At 45.3% G+C, this 22,439-nt stretch overlaps 1 protein-coding gene across 1 annotated transcript in view; it reads left to right on the top strand.

Annotated features, from left to right (window-relative positions):
- Positions 1-22,439, top strand: part of LOC126416112 (cadherin-99C) — a 627,926-nt gene that overhangs the window by 260,980 nt on the left and 344,507 nt on the right. Inside the window, exon 2 of the mRNA XM_050083623.1 lies at positions 8,140-8,255. Coding sequence (XP_049939580.1) covers positions 8,159-8,255 — 97 coding nt within the window. The 5' untranslated portion in view covers positions 8,140-8,158. The remainder of the gene's footprint in view (positions 1-8,139; positions 8,256-22,439) is intronic.

Genomic DNA, 22,439 nt, shown 5'->3' with positions numbered 1-22,439 from the left:
GTGGCGTGGCTTCAACTTTTGTGCTGCAGTAGTCAGCCACCTGTGAATGTTTCAGCTGCGAAGAAGAGTTTCAAATAGTTTCATTACACAGCTCAATGTGCGTCTACATCTTCATCGTGCTTCGCAATCCACGTAGTCGTGTGTGGCGGAGAGTACTTCCGGTAATGTCAGTCTGTCATCTGCTTTTCCTCCTTTTTGTTTATAAGCGGCCGTTCCACTTAAGATCGCTCTGGATAGTTGCTCCTAGATATTTGACAGTAGATACTGTTTCTAGCAGTTTCCCATCAGTCGTGAAGTTGTACAGTAGCGGATTTCCTTTCCTATACGGGGTGATTCAAAATAACTGTACACAGTCGTGAATATAATGTATGCAACGAAATAAGAGTAAAACTTTAAAGTTTTGTCTGAAACTTGTTCATTTCCGAGATATGCATTAGAGTAGGGACACAAGTGCACCACAAACAACTCAATATTAATTCTTCTCGCAAAACAGTGACACGAAGGGACGAGAAATTCAACACAGCTTCGCACTATATACTTACGCCAGAACTTGTTCAAACTGATGTCCGTGAAGACAGTGACGTGTGGCCGGCAGAGACTGAAAACTCCGACGGGGGCGCAGCTGACAGCGCTCACCTGGAGTGTTTGGGGTGTGGTGGATGGGTGGGGTGGAGACAGCACCGTGCTATAAACTTCCACCGCTGACCATCCTTCTAACGCAAGTATCTTACATTTACTTACTACATTTTCAATTTATAGCATTCACTTTTTGTGTAACATAGTCTTCTTCTGAAATTACAAAAATCGCTCCGGAAAACCAACGTTTTTTCGAGATAGAATATTGTCGTGCACCTGTTGTTGTTGTTGTGGTCTTCAGTCCTGAGACTGGTTTGATGCAGCTCTCCATGCTACTCTATCCTGTGCAAGCTTCTTCATCTCCCAGTACCTACTGCAACCTACATTCCTCTGAATCTGCTTAGTGTATTCATCTCTTGGTCTCCCTCTACGATTTTTACCCTCCACGCTGCCCTCCAGTACTAAATTGGTAATCCCTTGACGCCTCAGAACATGTCCTACCAACCGATCCCTTCTTCTAGTCAAGTTGTGCCACAAACTTCTCTTCTCTCCAATCCTATTCAATACTTCCTCATTAGTTATGTGATCTACCCATCTAGGCTATTTTGTAGCACCACATTTCGAAAGCTTCTATTCTCTTCTTGTCCAAACTATTTATCGTCCACCTTTCACTTCCATACATGGCTACACTCCATACAAATACTTTCAGAAACGACTTCCTGACACTTAAATCTATACTCTATGTTAACAAATTTCTCTTCTTCAGAAACGCTTTCCTTGCCACTGCCAGTCTACATTTTATATCCTTTCTACTTCGACCATCATCAGTTATTTTGCTCCCTAAATAGCAAAACTCCTTTACTACTTTAAGTGTCTCATTTCCTAATCTAATACCCTCAGCATCACCCGACTTAATTCGACTACATTCCATTATCCTCGTTTTGCTTTTGTTGATGTTCATCTTATATCCACCTTTCAAGACACTATCCATTCCGTTCAACTGCTCTTCCAAGTCCTTTGCTGTCTCTGACAGAATTACAATGTCATCGGCGAACCTCTGAGTTTTTATTTCTTCTCCATGGATTTTAATACCTACCCCGAATTTTTCTTTTGTTTCCTTCACTGCTTCCTCAATATACAGATTGAATAACATCGGGGAGAGGCTACAACCTGTCTCACTCCCTTCCCAACCACTGCTTCCCTTTCATGCCCCTCAACTCTTATAACTGCCATTTGGTTTCTATACAAACTGTAAATAGCCTTTCGCTCCCTATATTTTACCCCTGCCACCTTCAGAATATGAAAGAGCGTGTTTCAGTCAACATTGTCAAAAGCTTTCTCTAAGTCTACAAATGCTAGAAACGTAGGTTTGCCTTTCCTTAATCTAGCTTCTAAGATAAGTCGTAGGGTCAGTATTGCCTCACGTGTTCCAATATTTCTACGGAATCCAAACTGATCTTCCCCTAGGTCGGCTTCTACTAGTTTTTCCATTCCTCTGTAAAGAATTCGCGTTAGTATTTTGCAGCCGTCGTGCACCTACTCAAATCCTATTCATATTTAAAACTGTGGCAGTGGAGGAAATCTGCTCGGTGCTGTTTATGTGTGACATTTCTACTCTACTATACACCGTTAATTAGCAAATCAAATCAGTGGTTACCAAACTGGACTCGCGTTCGGGAGGACGACGGTTCAAACCTGCGTCCGGCCATCAAGGTTTAGATTTTCCGACATTTTCCTAAATCGCTCCAGGCGAATGCCGGGACTGTTTCTTTGAAAGGGCGCGGCACATTCTCTCACCCATTCTCGAAAAATCCGAGCCTGTGCTCCGTGTGTGATGAGCTCGCGTGGACGGGGCGTCAAACCCGACATTCCTTCGTTCCTTCAAATCACATTAAGACCAAGTATTTTCACAGAAAAAAACATTTCGGAATATTAGCAAATTGAAAGTAACACAATTTTTCATTTTGAAGACAGAGAAGTTGTTAAGATATTAAAGAAAATCAGTTCATGCGTAACTCCAACGTGATTCGTTAACGAACGTTAGTTGTCACCATACACATATGAAGCCACTTTGTTTACAGCTATTTTCGACTGACATTTACTTGACACACATTGGTTCGTTTGAGAATGGTCGTATCCGAAACCGGTCACTGACTAAATAAACATCTGCCTGCCTCTTTTTGCATCACAAACTCAGTTCACTTACAAAACACCATCTTCCATTTCTAGGTACAAGGTGATGCACGGCCAATGAAGTACGCTTAATCGCCCTCACGTTATGTAGCTAGTTTTAAAAATATAGAATTTTTACTGACCATTAAACTCTCCAACCGAAGAATTAACCGTACGTCCGGGACTTTCTCTCTCTCTCTCTGGCTCTCTGCCCCCCCCCCCCCCTCTCTCTCTGTCTCTGTGCAACTCTTCCATACCGACGACTATGTGCATTTCGTTCCTACTATCTCTGTCCTTCTCCTACTCTCTCGTTTATCTGTCCTTTAGCCTTGTTCATTGTTTCTGTAAACGAGATTTTGGTTGGCAATTGAAGTCGCTTACAAAGAAACGATAAATCGGTTGGGATGATAGGGATCCGGGGCGTGAGACAGCCTTCTCCAACTGTGAAGATGGCAGTATTCCGCACTGTTTTATTCTGTGGTTGAGTAGAATTACAAAGTTTTAGACGATTCAGACTCCGTAGTAGCATTCTAACCATAAGCCGATAAACTATAAATACAGCTTCACTGTTTTGTGTAAAATCGACGATGAAGAAGAGGACGTGTTATCCATACAATTATTGTTTAGAATTAAATATGAGAAGACAGAATGTAATTGGGGGAAACAATTTGTCTAGTAGTTTACGTGCCCTGCTATAGTAATTAAAATTCACTCAGAGAAAGACAACGAAACGACATACTTTCGCAGGACAGCGCAGGATTTTCTTACTCGCCATTGGTTTTATATACGAAGGTGATCCCAAAAGTAAGGTCTCCTATTTCTTTATAAGTACATAGACCTGTTTATTTGTACGATGGTTTACATCAGCTTACAGCTTGAACATTTAGCTATTTTTCGACATAATCACCATTTCTGTCGATGCATTTTTGTAGGCACTGTGGCAGTTTTTGTATGCCCATGTCATACCAGCTCGCCGCCATGCTGTTCAGAGAGCTATGAGCCTCTTCTTTCACCTCGTCGTCGGAGCTGAATCGCTGGAACCACAAAAAAATGTTCAAATGTGTGTGAAATCTTATGGGTCTTAACTGCTAAGGTCATCAGTCCCTAAGCTTACACACTACTTAACCTAAATTGTCCTAAGGACAAACACACACACCCATGCCCGAAGGAGGACTCGAACCTCCGCCGGGACCAGCCGCACAGTCCACGACTGCAGCACATCAGACCGCTCGGCTAATCCCGCGCGGCTGGGACCACAATTAACGCTGACAGGTACTGTGAGACCCTGAAAAAACTCAAACGGCCAATTCAGAACCGGAGAAGAGCAAAGATGAGCAAAGAACTATACATTGTCCATGACAACGGTCGCCCACACATCACTCGGCAAACCGTTGCTCTCCTGCAACAGTTTGAGTGGAACATAATCACCCACCCACCCTATAGTCCTGACTTGGCGCCCAGTGACTATCACCTGTTCCCTAGGTTAAAAGAACATTTGGCCGGAAAGCGATTCAGCTCCGACGACGAGGTGAAAGAAGAGGCTCATAACTTTCTGAACAGCATGGCGGCGAGCTGGTATGACATGGCCATACAAAGACTGCCACAGCGTCTACAAAAATGCAGATTATGGCGAAAATAGCTAAATGTTCAAGCTGTAAACTGATGTAAACCATTGTAGAAATAAACAGATCTATGTACTTATTAAAAAATAGGAGACCTTACTTTTGGGATCACCTTCGTATATGTGTATCGAAATTTTGCATCAGCACCTCACTGAGTTTGAGCGAGATCGTGTAATTGGGCTACGAAAAAGTGGATGTTTGTTGCGCGATATTGGAGGAAGACATGGCAGGACTGTAGCCAGCGTACACGGTTGCCGGCAGCGGCGGTCGCGTTAGTGTAGGGTCGCGAGAAGACAGCGCTCCGAACGGCCGCGTCGCACTACCGAGCGGGAAGAGCTCCGTGGTCGGCGTGCGGCTCTGTGTCTGCAGCTGGCACCACACTGACACAGCCAACTGTCACAAATCCGCTACTTCAAACACAGCTCCGAGCCAGACATTGCACTGAGTCCAAACCACTGCCATCTGCGACTTCAGTGATGTGAAGCGAGAGCTCTTTGGAGGGCAGGATGGAGGTGTTCTGCTAAATGGTTCTGCCTCGGTGCCAGTGATGCCCACGTGTCGGTTAGAAGGAGGCCGAATGGCTGCAACAATCTTTCTACGTGCTAAACGTTCTAGGACAACCTTTATTTCCGTCCATCGTTGAGCGAATGTCATCACGAAAAAGTTTCGAAAAGGTTTGAAATTATGTATAAAGTTTGTTGTGCCCTCATTCTGAAATATTGCATCAAAGTAGCCTGGGTACTTTACCGTCGTGCACCACACTCATTTCTCACCCCCATCCCAACCGCTTTGATTAGCTCCATACTGAACAATCATATACAATCGTTCGCTCGACGAAAGATCCGTACCCAAAGATTGGAAAGTTGCACAGGTCACACCAATATTGAAGAAAGGTAGCAGGAGTAATCCACTAAATTACAGGCCCATATCGTTAACGTCGATATGCAGCACGATTTTCGAAAATATATTGTCTTCGAATATTATGAATTACCTCGAAGAAAAAGCGGTCTATTGACACACAGTCAACATGGGTTTAGAAAACATCGTTCCTGTGAAACACAACTAGTTCTTTATTCGCATGAAGTGTTGAGTGCTATTAACAAGGGATTTCAGATCGATTCCGTATTTCTGGATTTCCGGAAGGCTTTTGACACGGTACTACACAAGCGGCTCGTAGTGAGATTGCCTGCTTATGGAATATCGTCGCACTTATGTGACTGGATTTGTCATCTCCTGTCAGAGAGGTCACAGATCGTAGTGATTGACAAAAAGTCATCGAGTACAACAGAAGTGATCTCAGGCGTTCCCCAAGGTAGCGTTATAGGCACTTTGCTGTTCCTTATCTATATAAACGATTTTGGACACAATCTGAGCAGCCGTCTTCGCTTGTTTGCAAATGACGCTGTCGTTTATTGAGTAATAAAGTCATCAGAAGATCAAAACAAACTGCAAAACGATTTAGAAAAGATATCTGAATGGTGCGAAATTTGGCAGTTGACCCTAAATAACGAAAAGTGTGACGTCATCCACATGAGCGCTAAAAGGAACTCGTTAAACTTCCGTTACACGATAAATCAGTCTAATCTAAAAGCCGTAAATTCAACTAAATACCTAGGTATTACAAGTACGAGCAACTTAAATTGGAAAGAACACACAGAAAATGTTGTGGGGAAGGCTAACCAAAGACTTCGTTTTATTGGCAGAAAATGTAACAGATCTACTAAGGAGACTGCATACACTACGCTTCTCCGTCCTCTTTTAGAATACTGCTGCGCGGTGTGGGGTCCTTACCAGACAGGACTGACGAAGTACATCGAAAAAGTTCAAAGAAAGGCAGCACGTTTTGTATTATCGCGAAATATGGGAGAGTGTCATAGAAATGATACAGGATTTGGGCTGGAAATCATTAAAAGAAAGCCGTTTTTCGCTGCGACGGAATCTTCTCACGAAATTCGAATCACCAACTTTCTCCTCCGAATGCAAAAATACACTCCTGGAAATTGAAATAAGAACACCGTGAATTCATTGTCCCAGGAAGGGGAAACTTTATTGACACATTCCTGGGGTCAGATACATCACATGATCACACTGACAGAACCACAGGCACATAGACACAGGCAACAGAGCATGCACAATGTCGGCACTAGTACAGTGTATATCCACCTTTCGCAGCAATGCAGGCTGCTATTCTCCCATGGAGACGATCGTAGAGATGCTGAATGTAGTCCTGTGGAACGGCTTGCCATGCCATTTCCACCTGGCGCCTCAGTTGGACCAGCGTTCGTGCTGGACGTGCAGACCGCGTGAGACGACGCTTCATCCAGTCCCAAACATGCTCAATGGGGGACAGATCCGGAGATCTTGCTGGCCAGGGTAGTTGACTTACACCTTCTAGAGCACGTTGGGTGGCACGGGATACATGCGGACGTGCATTGTCCTGTTGGAACAGCAATTTCCCTTGCCGGTCTAGGAATGGTGGAACGATGGGTTCGATGACGGTTTGGATGTACCGTGCACTATTCAGTGTCCCCTCGACGATCACCAGTGGTGTACGGCCAGTGTATGAGATCGCTCCCCACACCATGATGCCGGGTGTTGGCCCTGTGTGCCTCGGTCGTATGCAGTCCTGATTGTGGCGCTCACCTGCACGGCGCCAAACACGCATACGACCATCATTGGCACCAAGGCAGAAGCGACTCTCATCGCTGAAGACGACACGTCTCCATTCGTCCCTCCATTCACGCCTGTCGCGACACCACTGGAGGCGGGCTGCACAATGTTGGGGCGTGAGCGGAAGACGGCCTAACGGTGTGCGGGACCGTAGCCCAGCTTCATGGAGACGGTTGCGAATGGTCCTCGCCAATACCCCAGGAGCAACAGTGTCCCTAATTTGCTGGGAAGTGGCGGTGCGGTCCCCTACGGCACTGCGTAGGATCCTACGGTCTTGGCGTGCATCCGTGCGTCGCTGCGGTCCGGTCCCAGGTCGACGGGCACGTGCACCTTCCGCCGACCACTGGCGACAACATCGATGTACTGTGGAGACCTCACGCCCCACGTGTTGAGCAATTCGGCGGTACGTCCACCCGGCCTCCCGCATGCCCACTATACGCCCTCGCTCAAAGTCCGTCAACTGCACATACGGTTCACGTCCACGCTGTCGCGGCATGCTACCAGTGTTAAAGAGTGCGATGGAGCTCCGTATGCCACGGCAAACTGGCTGACACTGACGGCGGCGGTGCACAAATGCTGCGCAGCTAGCGCCATTCGACGGCCAACACCGCGGTTCCTGGTGTGTCCGCTGTGCCGTGCGTGTGATCATTGCTTGTACAGCCCTCTCGCAGTGTCAGGAGCAAGTATGGTGGGTCTGACACACCGGTGTCAATGTGTTCTTTTTTCCATTTCCCGGAGTGTATTTTGTTGACACCGAGCTACATAGGGAGGAACGATCGGCACGATGAAATAAGGGAAATCAGAGCTCGCTATACGAGATTGGAATTATAGAGATTTGTGAAGATGGTTCGATGAACCCTCTGCCAGGCACTTGAATGTGATTTGCAGAGTAGCCATGTAGATGTAGATGTAGATAGGTAGGTGAGACAGTGAGTTACACGTGTACCAAGTTTAGTGGAAATTAACCCAGTGTTTTAAAAGGACATTTCGAACATTATTGTACGTACATAGATGCCTTTTGATAATATGTGTGGATTCGCCGGTTTCAGCTTGTTGTGTAGTGTGCAGAGTGGCTGACAGAGCGCGTGTTGTGTTCCAGGGTCGCCGCCGCCGCCGGCATGCAGCCCTGCTCGCGGTCCTGGGTTCGACCCCGGGTGCGGGCGCTTGCCGCGCTCCTCGCCGCCTGCCTGCTGCCTTTAGCCGCCGCCAAGCCAGGTACGTCTGTCTGTATGTACACACGTGCGGCCACGTCTGGACGTGTGCGCCCTACCCTCACGGACTGCTCCGCTCTCATCCACTTGCAAACTTCTACGATTAAAGATGAACTCCCCTCGCCAGCTTCCTACAAATAGTGCGACCCACTTCTCCGACGAAATAGCGTTTGAAGGTACCAAAAGATTTTCGAGCGCTGTTAAGTGCGCACTGCTTCCAACAGACTACCAGCTGTAGAAGTATGGAACCGGAATTTGGTTGCAAGAATTACACGTCTGTTTTCTGAAACTGATAAGCAATATTTTATTCAAAATAATTTCCATTGCTACTTACACGTTTCTCCCACCTCTCCAGCAGGTTCTTTTGAAGCGAACCAGTCAGGGAGCCATTAGCGTACATTTTCATACGAACTGAAGCATTGTTCAGCGAGAGCGTGTGCCAGTGATGCAAACAGATGATAGTCGGACGGAGCCAAGTCTGGAGAATAAGCCGCATGCCCTGGAATTTCCCAACTGAACGCCTCGGTCGTTTCCCTGACCCGTTTCGCTGTGCGTGAAGGGGCATTACCACGAAGTAATATGACTTAGTGTTGCCTGTTTCCATACTCCGGACTTTTTCACGTGATGCTCGATTTAAATCCATCATTTGATGTTGGTAGCGATCAGTGTTAACGGTTTCACCAGGTTTTTGCAGCTCATAATAGGTGAAACCCTTCTTCCTTAAAAAACAGAGCATTGTCATCTTTCCAAAGCGAATTGGTCTTGCAGTGGAGGCCGGCCGGGGTGGCAGAGCGGTTCTAGGCGCTTCAGTCTGGAACCGCGCGACCGCTACGGTCGCAGGTTCGAATCCTGCCTCGGGCATGGATGTGTGTGATCTCCTTAGGTTAGTTAGGTTTAAGTAGTTCTAAGTTCTAGGGGGCAGATGACCTCAGATGTTAAAGTCCCACAGTGCTCGGAGACATTTGAACTGTCTTGCAGTGGTTTACGACACTTAGGATTCTCAAAATATATCCATTTTTTACCACCTGCCACTATTCGATGGAGAAACGACTTTCTTTTTTATCTGGCGAACAGCATTTCACCAGTGGTCTTTCGATTTGCTTGCTGTCTTTCATTTAGTTCACCATTTTCTCACTTTCTGTATATTTCCCATAGCTTTCAACCGAAGAGAAACGGCTTTATGCGTCACATTCAATTGTTCCGCGAATTTCTGTTGAGTTTAAGTATCGTCTTCATCCAATAAGGTCTCCAATTCCTTGTCTTCGAACTTTTTCGGTGGTTTCCCGCGTTCGTGGTTTCTCACGTAAAAAAAAACCCACTTTTGAATTTTTTGAACCACTCGAAACACTGTGTTTTGCCAAGAGCGTGTACGCCGAAGCTTTGACAAGCATTCGATGCGATTCTGCAGCACTTTGCTTCAAAAAATAACAGAAAACCAATGCTATCTGCAAATCGTAGTTCGTTGGCACAAAACTCGACACGTTTACGGGTTTGAAACAGATACTGATCTACGGGACTTGGGTTACTGTGTGTTGACATTCGTCGTCAGCCGTTGCAGGAAGCAGATGGTGCTGCAGACGCGGTCTCACAGACCCTACACTGACCGTCTACAGGGAAAGTCCGGTTTCATACTTCTACAGCTGGTAAGAGATGTGCAGTGCAGGAGTGTTATAATCGAGAAATAGCTGGGGCGATTCCAGCTAATAGCAACTTGCTTCTTTTTTTTACTTTTATTTGAACTACATATAATTCCGAGGTCTGGTCTGACACATGCATCCCCCACCCATTTGAACTCGCTTACTTTGTCAACGTCCACAGTTTTTACCGCCGATCCTCCCGTTCCTTCCATTACGGTACTCACGATTCGCCGACGCCTGTGGACGTCTTCTACCAACCCGTCCCTTCTTTTACTCATGTTCCGCTATAAATCTCATTGACCAACTCGGCAGTCTACCCATCCGATCTCGAGCATTCTTCTGCAGTTCATACTTTCCACTCTCTTCTTGTCTCAACTGCTTGCCGGCGCACGTCTAACTTCCGTACCAGACGACACACGCCTTTATGAAACACTTCTTAACACTTTTATTTATGTTGGACGTCTAGAAATTCTACGTCTCCGGAAATTCTGTTTTCGCTAATGCCCGTCTGCGTTTATAGTCTCTCTACTTCGTCCGTCATCAGTTATTTTAGTGCCCAAGTAGCGACACTCATCCACTGCTTTTCGTGTTTCATTCACTAATCTAATTGCCTCTGACGTAATTTGACTACGTTCCATTACCGTTGTTTTACGTTCATAAATATTCGTCTTATTAAGACTCTTCGAGAGGCTAACCATTCGACTGAATTTGTCTTCCAATTCCTTCGCTGTATTAGACAAAATTGCAACGTCATTGGCAAACCTCAAAGCTGTCAGCTTTTGCCCCTGAACTTTACCTTCCTTTTCAAATTTTGCTATGGTTTCTTTTACTGCTAGCTCAATGTACAACTTAAATAGCATCGCGAATAAGCTATAACCATCTTCCACTCCCTTCTCAAGTGCAGTTCCTCTTTCATATTCTTCGGCTCTTACACTTACAGTATCGTTTTCGTACCAATTCGAAAGAACCTTGCGGTGCCCGTATTTTATCCTTTCTACCTCCAGAATTTGACAATAGTGTATTCCTCTCAACAATGTCAAAAGTTTTCACCAAATCTACAAACTCTATAAAAGTAGGGTTGCGTTTGTTTCACAAGTATTCTAAGATAAATGCACAGCTGTCGGCACCTGCCTTTTTCATTAACTGATGCGTGAATTGTTCGCTTCCGGACTATTATCTATTGCAAGCGCTCCAAGTTTTTCTTTTTAAATCGTACAAGTATTTCCATTACTATTAAAAATTAACATTGAGCAATGTTCAAGATTATCTGTATGGGCTAGGAATCAGTATACGACTGGGAGAAGTTATTTAATAGTTTTTAGTCCGATTTTTCTCGAGCGTTCACGCTAAAAGATATTGACGGTGTTTCCATCAATTATGGAAAAAAAGTGTTGCGGGCATTGGGCTGGGAGTACATGGAGAAGTCGTGGGAATAGTTGGTTTGGCATACACATACAGAGCCTGGGATATCGGTTGGTTGGAGGCTAGGCACTGTAGGTGTAGGTGTAGGTGGAGGGGCCGAGAAGGACACGGGCAGAGACGCAGCGCAGGGAGGGGGAAGGGGGAGGGGGGAGGAGACGGTGTCGCGTGTCGTGGTGCGCGAGTGCAGACTGAGTGACGTTTCGTTGGGAAAGAATCTGTGGTCTGTGGAGGTGCAAGGTCGACTGGAGGATTCGTTCTCATAGAAGCGACGAACTAGATGGGGTTGGTGAACAGAGGAAGTACAGTACGGTGTAGAATATTAAACGCACTAAGTTTTTCTCGTTTATTCGTGATTTCATTTCCTCGAGTGAGGGAGGACGGCAACACTGTCGACATGAGGCAACATCGGCATTTTAATTCGTCAAGGGAATTTGTAACACTCGACGTTAAAAAAGAGATTAAAAAATACAAAATCCATTTATTAGATAGAGATAATGCTCAGAATGAAAACGGCTGTGCAATGCCGGAGGCTAATGATGTGCTCCTGACGAAGGTCGATGGCTGCGCAGTGTAAGAGCTTCGTGGGTGTCAGTTACTAGGAGCTTAACGCGGGACTTGAGCTACGGTTGTGTAATGAGAGCCTGTCATGGGGGTTGCATTTTACACTTTCCAGTGTAAACGTGTGGTCAACGGAGCCTTCTTGTAACGGGTGGCATAAGAAGCGAGGGCCGGAAATCACGGACGTACTAGTATTCAGTACGGTTTTCTGTATCAGGAAGCGAGAATCGGTATGTGACACATGTGGAATACGTGGTGCGAATGTGCGGTCGCCAGTAGATATTACTAGTAGCGTTGACTTAGGAATGCGCGGGTTCGTTGGTGGCGGTGGGACGGAACCGAGGGGTGCTCCTGTGGAAGGTGAAAGACGACGCCAGGAGCTGACGTCACGTACGCAGAAGGAAATGCCGAGGTTGCGACTGCCGCGCCTGCGTGACGTCACGACGCCCCTGCGCCCTCGCCCCTGAGGCGAGCGCATTGCGAGGGTACGTTACGTGCTCACGAGCACGGCGGTCGTACTCGTCATCTCGTTGACAGCTCCAACAGACTTGACAGCGTCTGGAAAACAGGTCGTAAAGTCATCGTCATTACAAGCAAAAGAAGGGTCGTGGGGCTTTAGTCGATTTAAGTCAGGTGATGCTGGGGCATCAAAGGGAAATGAACGTAGTGGATAAGTTTTCTTGTTTGGGCAACAAAATGCCTGACACTAGTAAGTCTAAAGAGAATAGAAATGTAGACTAGCAACAGGAAGAAAATGTTTTCTTACTAAGAGAAATGTGTGAACGTCGCTGTGAGGCGTGTGCGCCTGCTTTTGCATAAAGTCCTTACTTGCTCTCCCTAAACTGGTTTCGGCGAGTGCTGACCTTCGGCGGCTTTCCTTCTTTCTGATAACACGAGAAACATGGAATTACTAGCTGAGTACCCGGTGTTATTGCTGCAAGTTTTCAGGTCACCTCCTCCTTCCCACCTCCTCCGCCCTGTCCACTTTCCCCCCTCTCTCTGTCCACTGTCTGTCTCGACCCGTGTCTCCCTCTGTCCTTCTGCTCCTGCCCCCTCTGTCCGTCTTCTCCTGCTCCCTCTGTCCATCTCCTGCAACCTCAGCCCCCTCCCCTCTGACTCCACCTGTCCCTATATCTTCTCCACACTCCTGTTAATCTCTCCGCCTCTCTCCACGTCATCACCCCTATCACAGTAGCAGGTTGCTGGTTCTTACCACCACCCTCCCCCAGTATGTCTTTCCAGCTAGTAACATGTGTCTCACGTTTGGGTGAAATCCATCCAGGGGTTTAAGGAAACGCTTTCCACCTACGGCTTTGCACATGTCAGTGCATTTAATTTATATTTAACACATTTCACATACATTTGTGCATATATTTTACCGCTATCTGTAGAGAATTTCGTCCTCAGATTCCACATCACGCAGCTCAAACCCTATGACGTCATGTCTTCTGAACTGTGTGTTGTACAGTGACACACTGTTTGCAAAATGTGTCGCGACTTCAATTAGTAGTAAAGAAGTAACAAATTAAAACATCGTGCCTGATGCAGCAGTTTTACTGCACGAACAGCGAAAATGTAATAAGACATAAACTTTTTTCTTTTCATCATTTTATGGCGGTTGTCAGAGAGTAGAAGCTTTATAAAGACTTCAAATTACGAATAAAAATTATTGCAGATCCCTGAGAGCTTTCATTCTCAAATAGCGGAGGGTTAACGTCTGAGAAATCAGCTCCTCTCACAGGCAGGTAGTTCTCTCACCTCCACAGCGATTCGCTCAAGATAGTGGTACGTGTATAAAGATTAGTTCAAATCGGCGCTGTTGTTTAGAGGGAGCTGTTGAACGTACATACACTAGCTGAAAAATGCTCCTATCGGAGCACTAAAAATGCGAAATATCCCTGTTTACTTAAAAATCTCCGATTGAAAATTGGGGTACCAGCTGCCCCATTCCACCTTCCTCAGCACTTTTAAAATGTTTCCCAAAAGTTTTGGCAAGCGAAAATATTCGCGCTTTTTTTTTAAATGTGCGGCGTACCTCAAACTCCCTCATCCTCCCCTAACTGTATCTCACTCAGACCTTCTAATCGTTCGCAGTATGTCGCTCATACCCAGTTCCCCTTTCTCACTCACTCATTCAGCCCAACTCGTTGTCATTGACTCTCTGTGTTTCTCTGTCGTTGTCTTCTGTGCCACACCCATAGTCCCCTCCGTTCTGTCCTATTTCTGCAATCTCTTCTCACTTCCATTGCCTCCCTCTTACTCTCTCTTAATGCTTATTTCTCATTCCTTCCTTCCCGCTGCTACGGTCTCTTCTGTCACTATCTCTCTCTTCCTCGTTATCATTGCCATATACTCTGTCTGTCTTTAGCACTTGCTCTCACCTGCTTCTACTTTTTGCTTCTTTTTATTCCTCCCTCCCGCGCCCTATCGTTGCCTCCTTCACTCTTTTCCTAGCACTGTTCTATCAACTATGTTCCACTGTCTCTCTCTTTCTTCCATACTGCCATTGTCTCCTTCGCTCTTTCTATGACACAACTAGTGTCTACTATCAACCAGTATTTTCCGTCTCTTTGCCACTGCCACTGTCTTCTGCTCCCTCAACATAAAAAAGTGCGAATATATTCTCGTGTCAAAATTTTTGGGAAAATTTTTAAATGTGCTAAGAAAGGAAAAAAATGAGGCAGCTGCTACTCTGATTTTCAGTCTTTCAAATAAACAGGAACCTATTCGCATTTCTGTGCTCCGCTAGGAGCATTCATCTGCTCGTTTCCTTCTTTTCCCTGCTGCAGCAGAGCCTGTAACTCAAATGAAAAGAAATGTATTGGTCAATAAAATTTAGATAGATAAGTTATGTGAAATTGAAATAACGCAAACCTAACTTTACACCTCAGTCCGGATTTTACTTGCAAAAATATTTTGCATCTACTTCAGTACTACAACATGGTGTTGCCAGATTATAACGGAGAGACTTAACAGCATATTTGACCGTGCTACATGACTTCATAAACTACGGTTTTACCTCACACTGGATTTTGCGTGCGTATTTTACGTATAGGTAACTGTGTTACGTGTATGGTTCTGTACGTCAGAACCAGATAAAGATATGAGGAAAATTTTCAAGTTTATTCAAGACTGGGATCTTAGAAAAGCATCGTAAAAGTTGCATAGCCGCTTCATAATACAGGGCTGAGGTTTGGTAACCAAAAACCACGTTTTTGGGGTGTTTCTCGATACCGAATAAGACTTTTTTGGAAACAGGTAGATTGTTCCTTCTGGATAAATGCTTAGAGAACATACTTTTAAAATGTAAGCAGTTTACTGCGATTTATTATTTATACTTCGCCCCGTACCGGATTTTACGTGTAGAACTAGGGTAGCTTTGAACCTCTTGTCTCTTGGGAAAAAAAAGTTTTTGTATGGTTTTTCTGGGAACTGTCCATGAACTAACGGCGCCCCCTTTAAGTCCGTCAAGCCCACCACAGACCACATCAACTGCAAAAGCAACCAATCGATATGCTCCTTTTGCTTCAGCAGAGAAAGTGTGCAACATTCATACATTGTCCCTGTGCTGCTGGATAGCGACACTAAGACGATCCTTCTATTGGGTATACAAATGGTCCCTGGCGCAAAGGTTATCCAAAACAGTTGCTGCTACCGTTTTATCACCAATAGAACTGGAGCTATAACATCGGAAAATGCCTTTTTATGCGCGTCGTTTTGGAACACTTGGCGCCAGTGAGAACAGACATCAGCAGTAGGAAGGGGGAGCTTGTTGGACTTTGAGATAAGTTGCATGTCAAAAAAAAAAAAAAAAAAAAAAAAAAGCGCAAATATGTCCGCATCCCAAAGTTTTTGGAAATTTTTTAAAGATACTGAGGAAAGTGAAATGAGGCAGCTGGTATCCCGTTTTTCAGTCAGAGTCTTTTAAGGAAACAGGAACATGTTCGCACTTTTTTATGCTCCAATAGTAGCAGTTTTCCGCTGGTATGTAAATGACCAAGTGGAAAGCGTCGGAAGCTCCATTAGGCTTTTCTCGGATGATGCTGTTGTATAAAGAGAAGCCACAACGCTTGAAATTTAATGCAAAATCCAGGAAGATCTGTAGAAGATCGACGCTTCAAACAGGGTTTGGAAGTTCACCATCGTCATAAACGAAAGTAACACTTTGCTCATAAATAGGCAGAAATACTCATTGTTTCACGATTACACGATTGCATAACTGTCAGTGGCTTAAGTTACGGCCATAAAATATCTAGGATTATTGGTATGGAGCGATTTAAAATAGAAAGACGACATTAAACTTATCACAGTTAAGGCAGATGCAAGACTGACATTAATTGGAAGAAAGGAAATGTAGTCTACCGACAAATAAGGTAACTTACGAAACCCTGAATCGAGCAATAATTCTTGAATATTGTTAGTCTCGGATCTGTACCAAATGGGATTGATGGAGGAAGTACAGAAGATCCAAAGAAGAACAGCGCTTTTCTTTTCAGATTCGTTTAGTAAGCGCGAAAACGTCACGGAGGAGCTCGAGCAAATCCAGCGACAGCCGCCGCGAGAGAGGCGCTCTGCACGAGGGCATAGGTTCGTGGACGACTGAACTAATGTGTTGCTTCCTTCTACACATATCTCGCAGAGAGGCCTTGAAAGATTCCAGCTCACATGGAGGCTTGCCAAGAAGTTTTCCTTCCGCGAACCATTTGCAAGTGGAATGGGAAAACGGGGAGTATAAAGGTGGAGATAGAAGGGAGATAGGGTAAAGGCATTGTGTGGAGTTGTACGGTGAAGATGGCGAAACAAGTCCGTTGAGATGTGGGTGGAAAAGATAAGGCGGCTAGAAAGGACGAAGAGTGAAGAAGTATTAACGAGAGTTTGTGAAGAAAGATGAATATTAGTAGGAATTTTAAAGAAGGAACGAAGATTGGAGCTAGACCTGCTGTCGACACTGAGGCCATTAGAGACAGTGCGGAGACTCGGGTTAGTCGAGGAAGGGAAAGACTGTGTCCTTTCAGAGACAATTGCCAGGTCCAGTTTAGGGAAATCACGGAGGAGCTATATCTGGATAGCTGGACAGGGATTTGAAGCGTCGTCCTCCCGAACGCGAGTCTGTGTCTGTTTCACCACTGACGTCTTCCTCAGCCTCGCTCCTTAGATTTTAGAGGCATAAGGAAACTGGATGGGAGGCTAAGAAGGCAATCATTACGGATGGATATTTTAGAAGGTACACTGGAAGGAAGAAGAAGCCACAGTTCGAAAACTTGAAGTTCTAGTTCACATATCTCTTCTTGTACTTCGTAACTCAGGGCTAAGGTGTGTGAACCAAATGTTTGGTGCAAATATTTTACGTCTAGGTGTGAACCATTCTGCACCATACATACTATGACAAACAAAGATATTGTAGGTATGTAATTTCTTGATACTAATTTTGTCCCCTGACACAGACCGAAGGAATGGTCGTAATTTTCCAGATGCTGATACTAGGAGTGATATTATCATTAATATATCAGTATATAAAATACACTGAAGAGCCAAAGAAACTAGTACACTTGCCTAGTACCGTTTAGGGCCCCAGAGAGCACGCAGAAGTGCCGCAACACTACATGGTATGGACTCGAATAATATCTGGAGTAGTGCTGGAGGGAACTAACACCATGAATCCTGCAGTGGTGTCTATAAATTCGTAATTGTGTGAGGGTTGGAGATCTCTTATGAACAGCACGTTGCAAGGCGTCCCAGATATGCTCAATAATGTTCATGTCTGCGGAGTTTGTTGTCCAGCGGAAGTGTCTGAACTGATAAAAGTGTTCCTGAAGCCGATCTGGATGTGTGGGGTGTCGCATTGTCCTGCTGGAACTGCGGAAATCCGTAGGAATGCACAATAGCGTGAATGGATGCAGGTGAACAGGCAGGATGCTTACGTACGTGTCACCTGCCAGAGTCGTTTCTAGACGTATCAGGGGTTCCATATCACTCCAACTGCACACGCCCCACACCATTACAGAGCCTCCACCAGCTTGAACAGTCCCTTGCCGACATGCAGGGTCCATGGATTCATGAGGTTGTCGCCATAGCTGTACACGTTCATTCGCTCGATACAACTTGAAACGAGACTCATTCGACCAGGCAACACGTTTCCAGTCATCAACACTCCAATGTCGGTGTTGACAGGCCCAGACGAGGCGTAAAGCTCTGTGTCGTGCAGTAATCAAGGCCATATCGACGATATTCTTTGAATGGATCGCACGCTGACACTTGTCGATGGCCTAGCATTGAAATCTGCAGCAATTTGCGGAAAGCTTGCATTTCTGTCATGTCGAACGATTCTCTTCAATCTTCGTTGGTCCCGTACTTGCAGCATCGCTTTCCGACCGCAGCGATGTCGGAGATTTGATGTTTTACCAGATTCCTTATATTCACGGTACACTCGTGAAATGGTTGCACTGTAAAATCTCCATCGCTACCTCGGAGATGCTGTGTCCCATCGCTTGTGCTCCGACTGGAACACCACGTTCAAACTCACTTAAATCTTGATAACCTGCCATTGTAGGAACAGTAACCGATCTAACAACTGCGCGACACTTTTCGTCTTATATAGGCGTTGCCGACCGCCCGTTTAGGTTTCTCTGTGATTGAATATGGATGGCTATACCCGTTTCTTTGGCGCTGCTGTGTAAATCTCGAGGAAAGGATTGCGTTACTGAGGATATGGTACAGTAATATATTTATACACAGGTTTGGAGAAGGATAGAAGGGAAAACAGGACGGAATGAAATAAAAGACGTTTCGATGAAGTGGGAGACGGACGTTTTAATACACGCAGAGTGAATATTGAATTCTGTATGGTAAGAATTGTCATTTTAACAATAACCGTACCAAAACGCAACTGTCCGAGGTGTACTGTGTATTGGGGGAATTTACAGTTTGGGATTCTGGATTCCACTTTAATATTAGTCGATCAGCCCTGAGAATGTTCTGCAGGCGCACCGTCAGCCCGGTGAGGACAGACGAGGCGTAGACATATTTAGGTGGAAATGTTTTTTATTCCAGTCTTTAATCACAATATCAATTCTTTTGACGAAGATCGATTCCAGTCAGTAATGACCATCCTCAGATCTACAATATAAAAATATAAACACCTAGGGAGCAGTGTGTTTTTTAACACAATACAGCATTGCGTATATTTAGGTGGCGTCAAATTGCAATACTTTTGATTTGCACGGAGAGAGCGGAAGTTTATTTTTTGAGCGTAGTGCAGCCGGATTTGTTTGCAAGGAGTCAGTCGTGGTGAAGCCGAGAGATGATACGTTAGAACCGTAAGTTATTCAGTACGGAGTCAGGGGAGAGCCAAGTGGCGACCGTGCGGTGTGAGGAACAGCGGCCGCTGTGCGACGCCTGTCCTCGGCACACAGGGGGTCGCGGTGGCCGTGGACCACGGTGTCGGCAGCCGGCAGCTCGCGGGCGACAGGGACAAGCGGCCTCTGCCGGAGCTGCCGTCTTCTGGTGGACTCGCACTTGCCGGGACGTCTCCGCCGCCTAACAGTCACGTTTTTCAACGTCGGCGGGCAGGGGACTTTCTGACATTCGTACTATACGGTACGTCAACGTCGTGACGTTACAGCTGGTTCATGAAATACTCACCAGAGGCGCTGTTTACTAGTTCGTGGTAGATCGTCATAAAATGCCGAAATTTAGCGTACAGCAGTTTGCAATGATTGCGGTTGCACTCGATGATGAAGAACAGACAGCAAAACGTATCTGGGTTACAAAAATGTTAAAAAATCGAGACTGTGAAGGAGAGTTCCACACTCTCTACAAGGAGCTGGCGGAGGAGGAGTGATCGTTCTGTGAATATTTCGTAATGTCTAAACAACAGTTTTATTAACTGTTAAGTAAGATACGCATGAAAATTACGAAGAGCAATTCAAGATTTAGGCGCCCAACATCACCTCGCCACAAGCTGAGGGTTAGCGTACGGTGTGCCTAGATGGGCCGTTTTAGTGTACTTGAACTGTTTAGGCCGCGCGGGTTAGCCGCGCTGTGTGAGGCGCCTTGTCACGGTTCGTGCAGCTCTCCCCCGTCTGAGGTTGGAGCATGGGTGTGACTGTTGTCCTTAGCATACGTTAGTTTAAGTTAGATTAAGTAGTGTGTAAGCGTAGGGCCCGATGACATCAGCTGTTTGGATGCCATAGGAATTACCACAAATTAAAAGAAAAAAGAACTATGTTTATTCGCTGTTCGTCGTTGATACGAATCTTATTTTAAACTTCTGCATGCCGCATCAGTTTTATCCCGGTTTTTCTTTTCGCTATTCCCCTGAAAAACTGTCAGTAAAGCACACTGAGCAAAACATGTATCATTTATTTTGCGATTATTCCTCCAGTGTATAAAATGAAATACTTCAGCCTAGTATTATCTTTCAGTACATATAAACACCTTTTCGCAACAGCAGTCAGTGGGGAATACTTTGGTATTATTGTCATTTTTTTCTGTTTTCCGTCTTTCAAATGGTTCAAATGGCTCTGAGCACTGTGGGACATAACATCTGAGGTCATCAGTCCCCTAGAACTTAGAACTACTTAAACCTAACAAACCTAAGGACATCACACACATCCATGCCCGAGGCAGGATTCGAACCTGCGACCGTAGCAGTCTCGCGGTTCCGGACTGAAGCGCCTAGAACCGCTTGGCCACCGCGGCCGGCTTTTCCGTCTTTCCTTAGTTGCTTTAAATTCGTGGTGGTATGTATCGTGTGTGCAACCAATTGAAGGCAGTTTGTTTATTACCATATACGTTTCACCGTTTCACATCTTTTATTTGGGAAGCATCATCAGTGGTCTGTAATACATGTTTCCTTTTATCTGGGGTTCTTTCACCCACATTTGTAAATCCTGCCTTGTCGGTTAATAAAGTCTTCGGCGAAAACAGTGGATCTGTAGGAGACATCTGCAAGAACCATTGACAGAACTGCAATCTGCCTCGGTGGTCTTCTGGCCTCAGTGCCTGGACGCACAGAAGATGACATGGGTGCAGTAATTCTTCATGTATTACAGCGCAGACATGAGGATGACTGCTGACAATCCCCGCTATTGGGTCCAGTATACGTATCACGTACTCCCCCATCTGAAGTGTGCAGACTGACCGAGGCCGTCCACTGCTCGCGCCGTGGGGTGCTAGGCAACCTGTGTCCCCGAGGCGCCGAAAAGGTCGACCGAACAGCCTATCGCACGATACTTCTGCTACGTGGATATTTTTCCGCGTAGAGGGCACGGTCTCACAGGCACCTTCCATTTGCTGACCTGTAGCTGTAAATAACGAGAAGAGAATGTAGTGAACCACTCGTGTGAAAGACAGTACAAACATCACAGTAACAGTGAATATGACAATTAATCCATTTTTGTAAATAGAGTCGTCACTACGATGCACGATAAGACACTAACAAGCCTGAAGCTGCAGTACCTACAACTCAGCTGCTTATCGACTACCCAGTGCCCGGACTGACGTGTACGATTGGAGTATGTCGATACAGAGAGACGAATCACAGAGGCCACGGTGCCCGTACAGTATTTATTTCCTCGATGTTGACGTTGGTTGACACAGAGGAGAACGCATTCACAATCAAACCTCTTCAGCACTATGGGCATTTGTACAGGTCTCGAAAGCCATATTTCCCGGACCCGTATTTATTGGTCTTTTTTCCTTGTTTTTATGGTTATTACCACCTTTCAAAGTATTCGACACTTTCTTCAACACCCTGCATAAACCAGTTAATTCAATAGATCCCTTCTTAAGGAATTATGTTTGTTTTCGAACTACGTCCTAACTGAGTCAAGGAGGTTATGTATTTTTAGGTAGGACCCTTCGATATGTAACGAAGTTCTATATGCAATAATAAACAACTGTAATCTTCCTCACACTCATCACAAAGTTTTCGAAATAAAACGTCAGAGGGAGCATTGATTCTCATGTTGTTAATTGATGTACTCATTTACTGTAGTGAGCAGCGAAGACGACGACTAGGGTTTTTTCAACCAAGTGCTGTTGCTGAATAACATACATCACGGAAACTACTTGAGGAAACGCCTTTTTTAAATATGTCTCGAATCCACGGTATCGTGCAACCATTGTCATCGGTAGCAACAGGCACGATGTTGCTGTAAGAAAAATCTGTTTTCTTTAAAGCAGTGTCCCAGCAAGTCAAATATAGGTTTTCCCTCGGTGTCAGTTTCGAAATGTTTTGCGAATAAATAGTTCTTGACAAACTTTTATGAAACGGACTTCGGTAAGGAGTACATTACTTGGCCGATTCATCGAGCTGTAAGGAAAACTCGTTGACCTTCTGGACATTAGAGAACTGTCGACACACTTGGACGATTTGATCGATTCGTTTCTGTACTGCATTGTCGCTTAATAGCATTTTCTTAAAAATGTCTGATGGCGTCTTGTTTAGCACGGTGCTCAAAACCTCACTCACAACTGGCAGTATCAATGCTTCTCCAAGTGTGACCGAGCGATGTGTCGCAGTGGTCAGCACACTGGACTCGCATTCAACGGTTCAGACGGGCGTCCTG

Source organism: Schistocerca serialis, chromosome 8 (assembly GCF_023864345.2).
Source record: "Schistocerca serialis cubense isolate TAMUIC-IGC-003099 chromosome 8, iqSchSeri2.2, whole genome shotgun sequence".
Classification (NCBI taxonomy): domain Eukaryota; kingdom Metazoa; phylum Arthropoda; class Insecta; order Orthoptera; family Acrididae; genus Schistocerca; species Schistocerca serialis.
The sequence above is the reverse complement of the archived record's forward strand: the minus strand, read 5'-3'. Positions and strand labels throughout refer to the sequence as shown.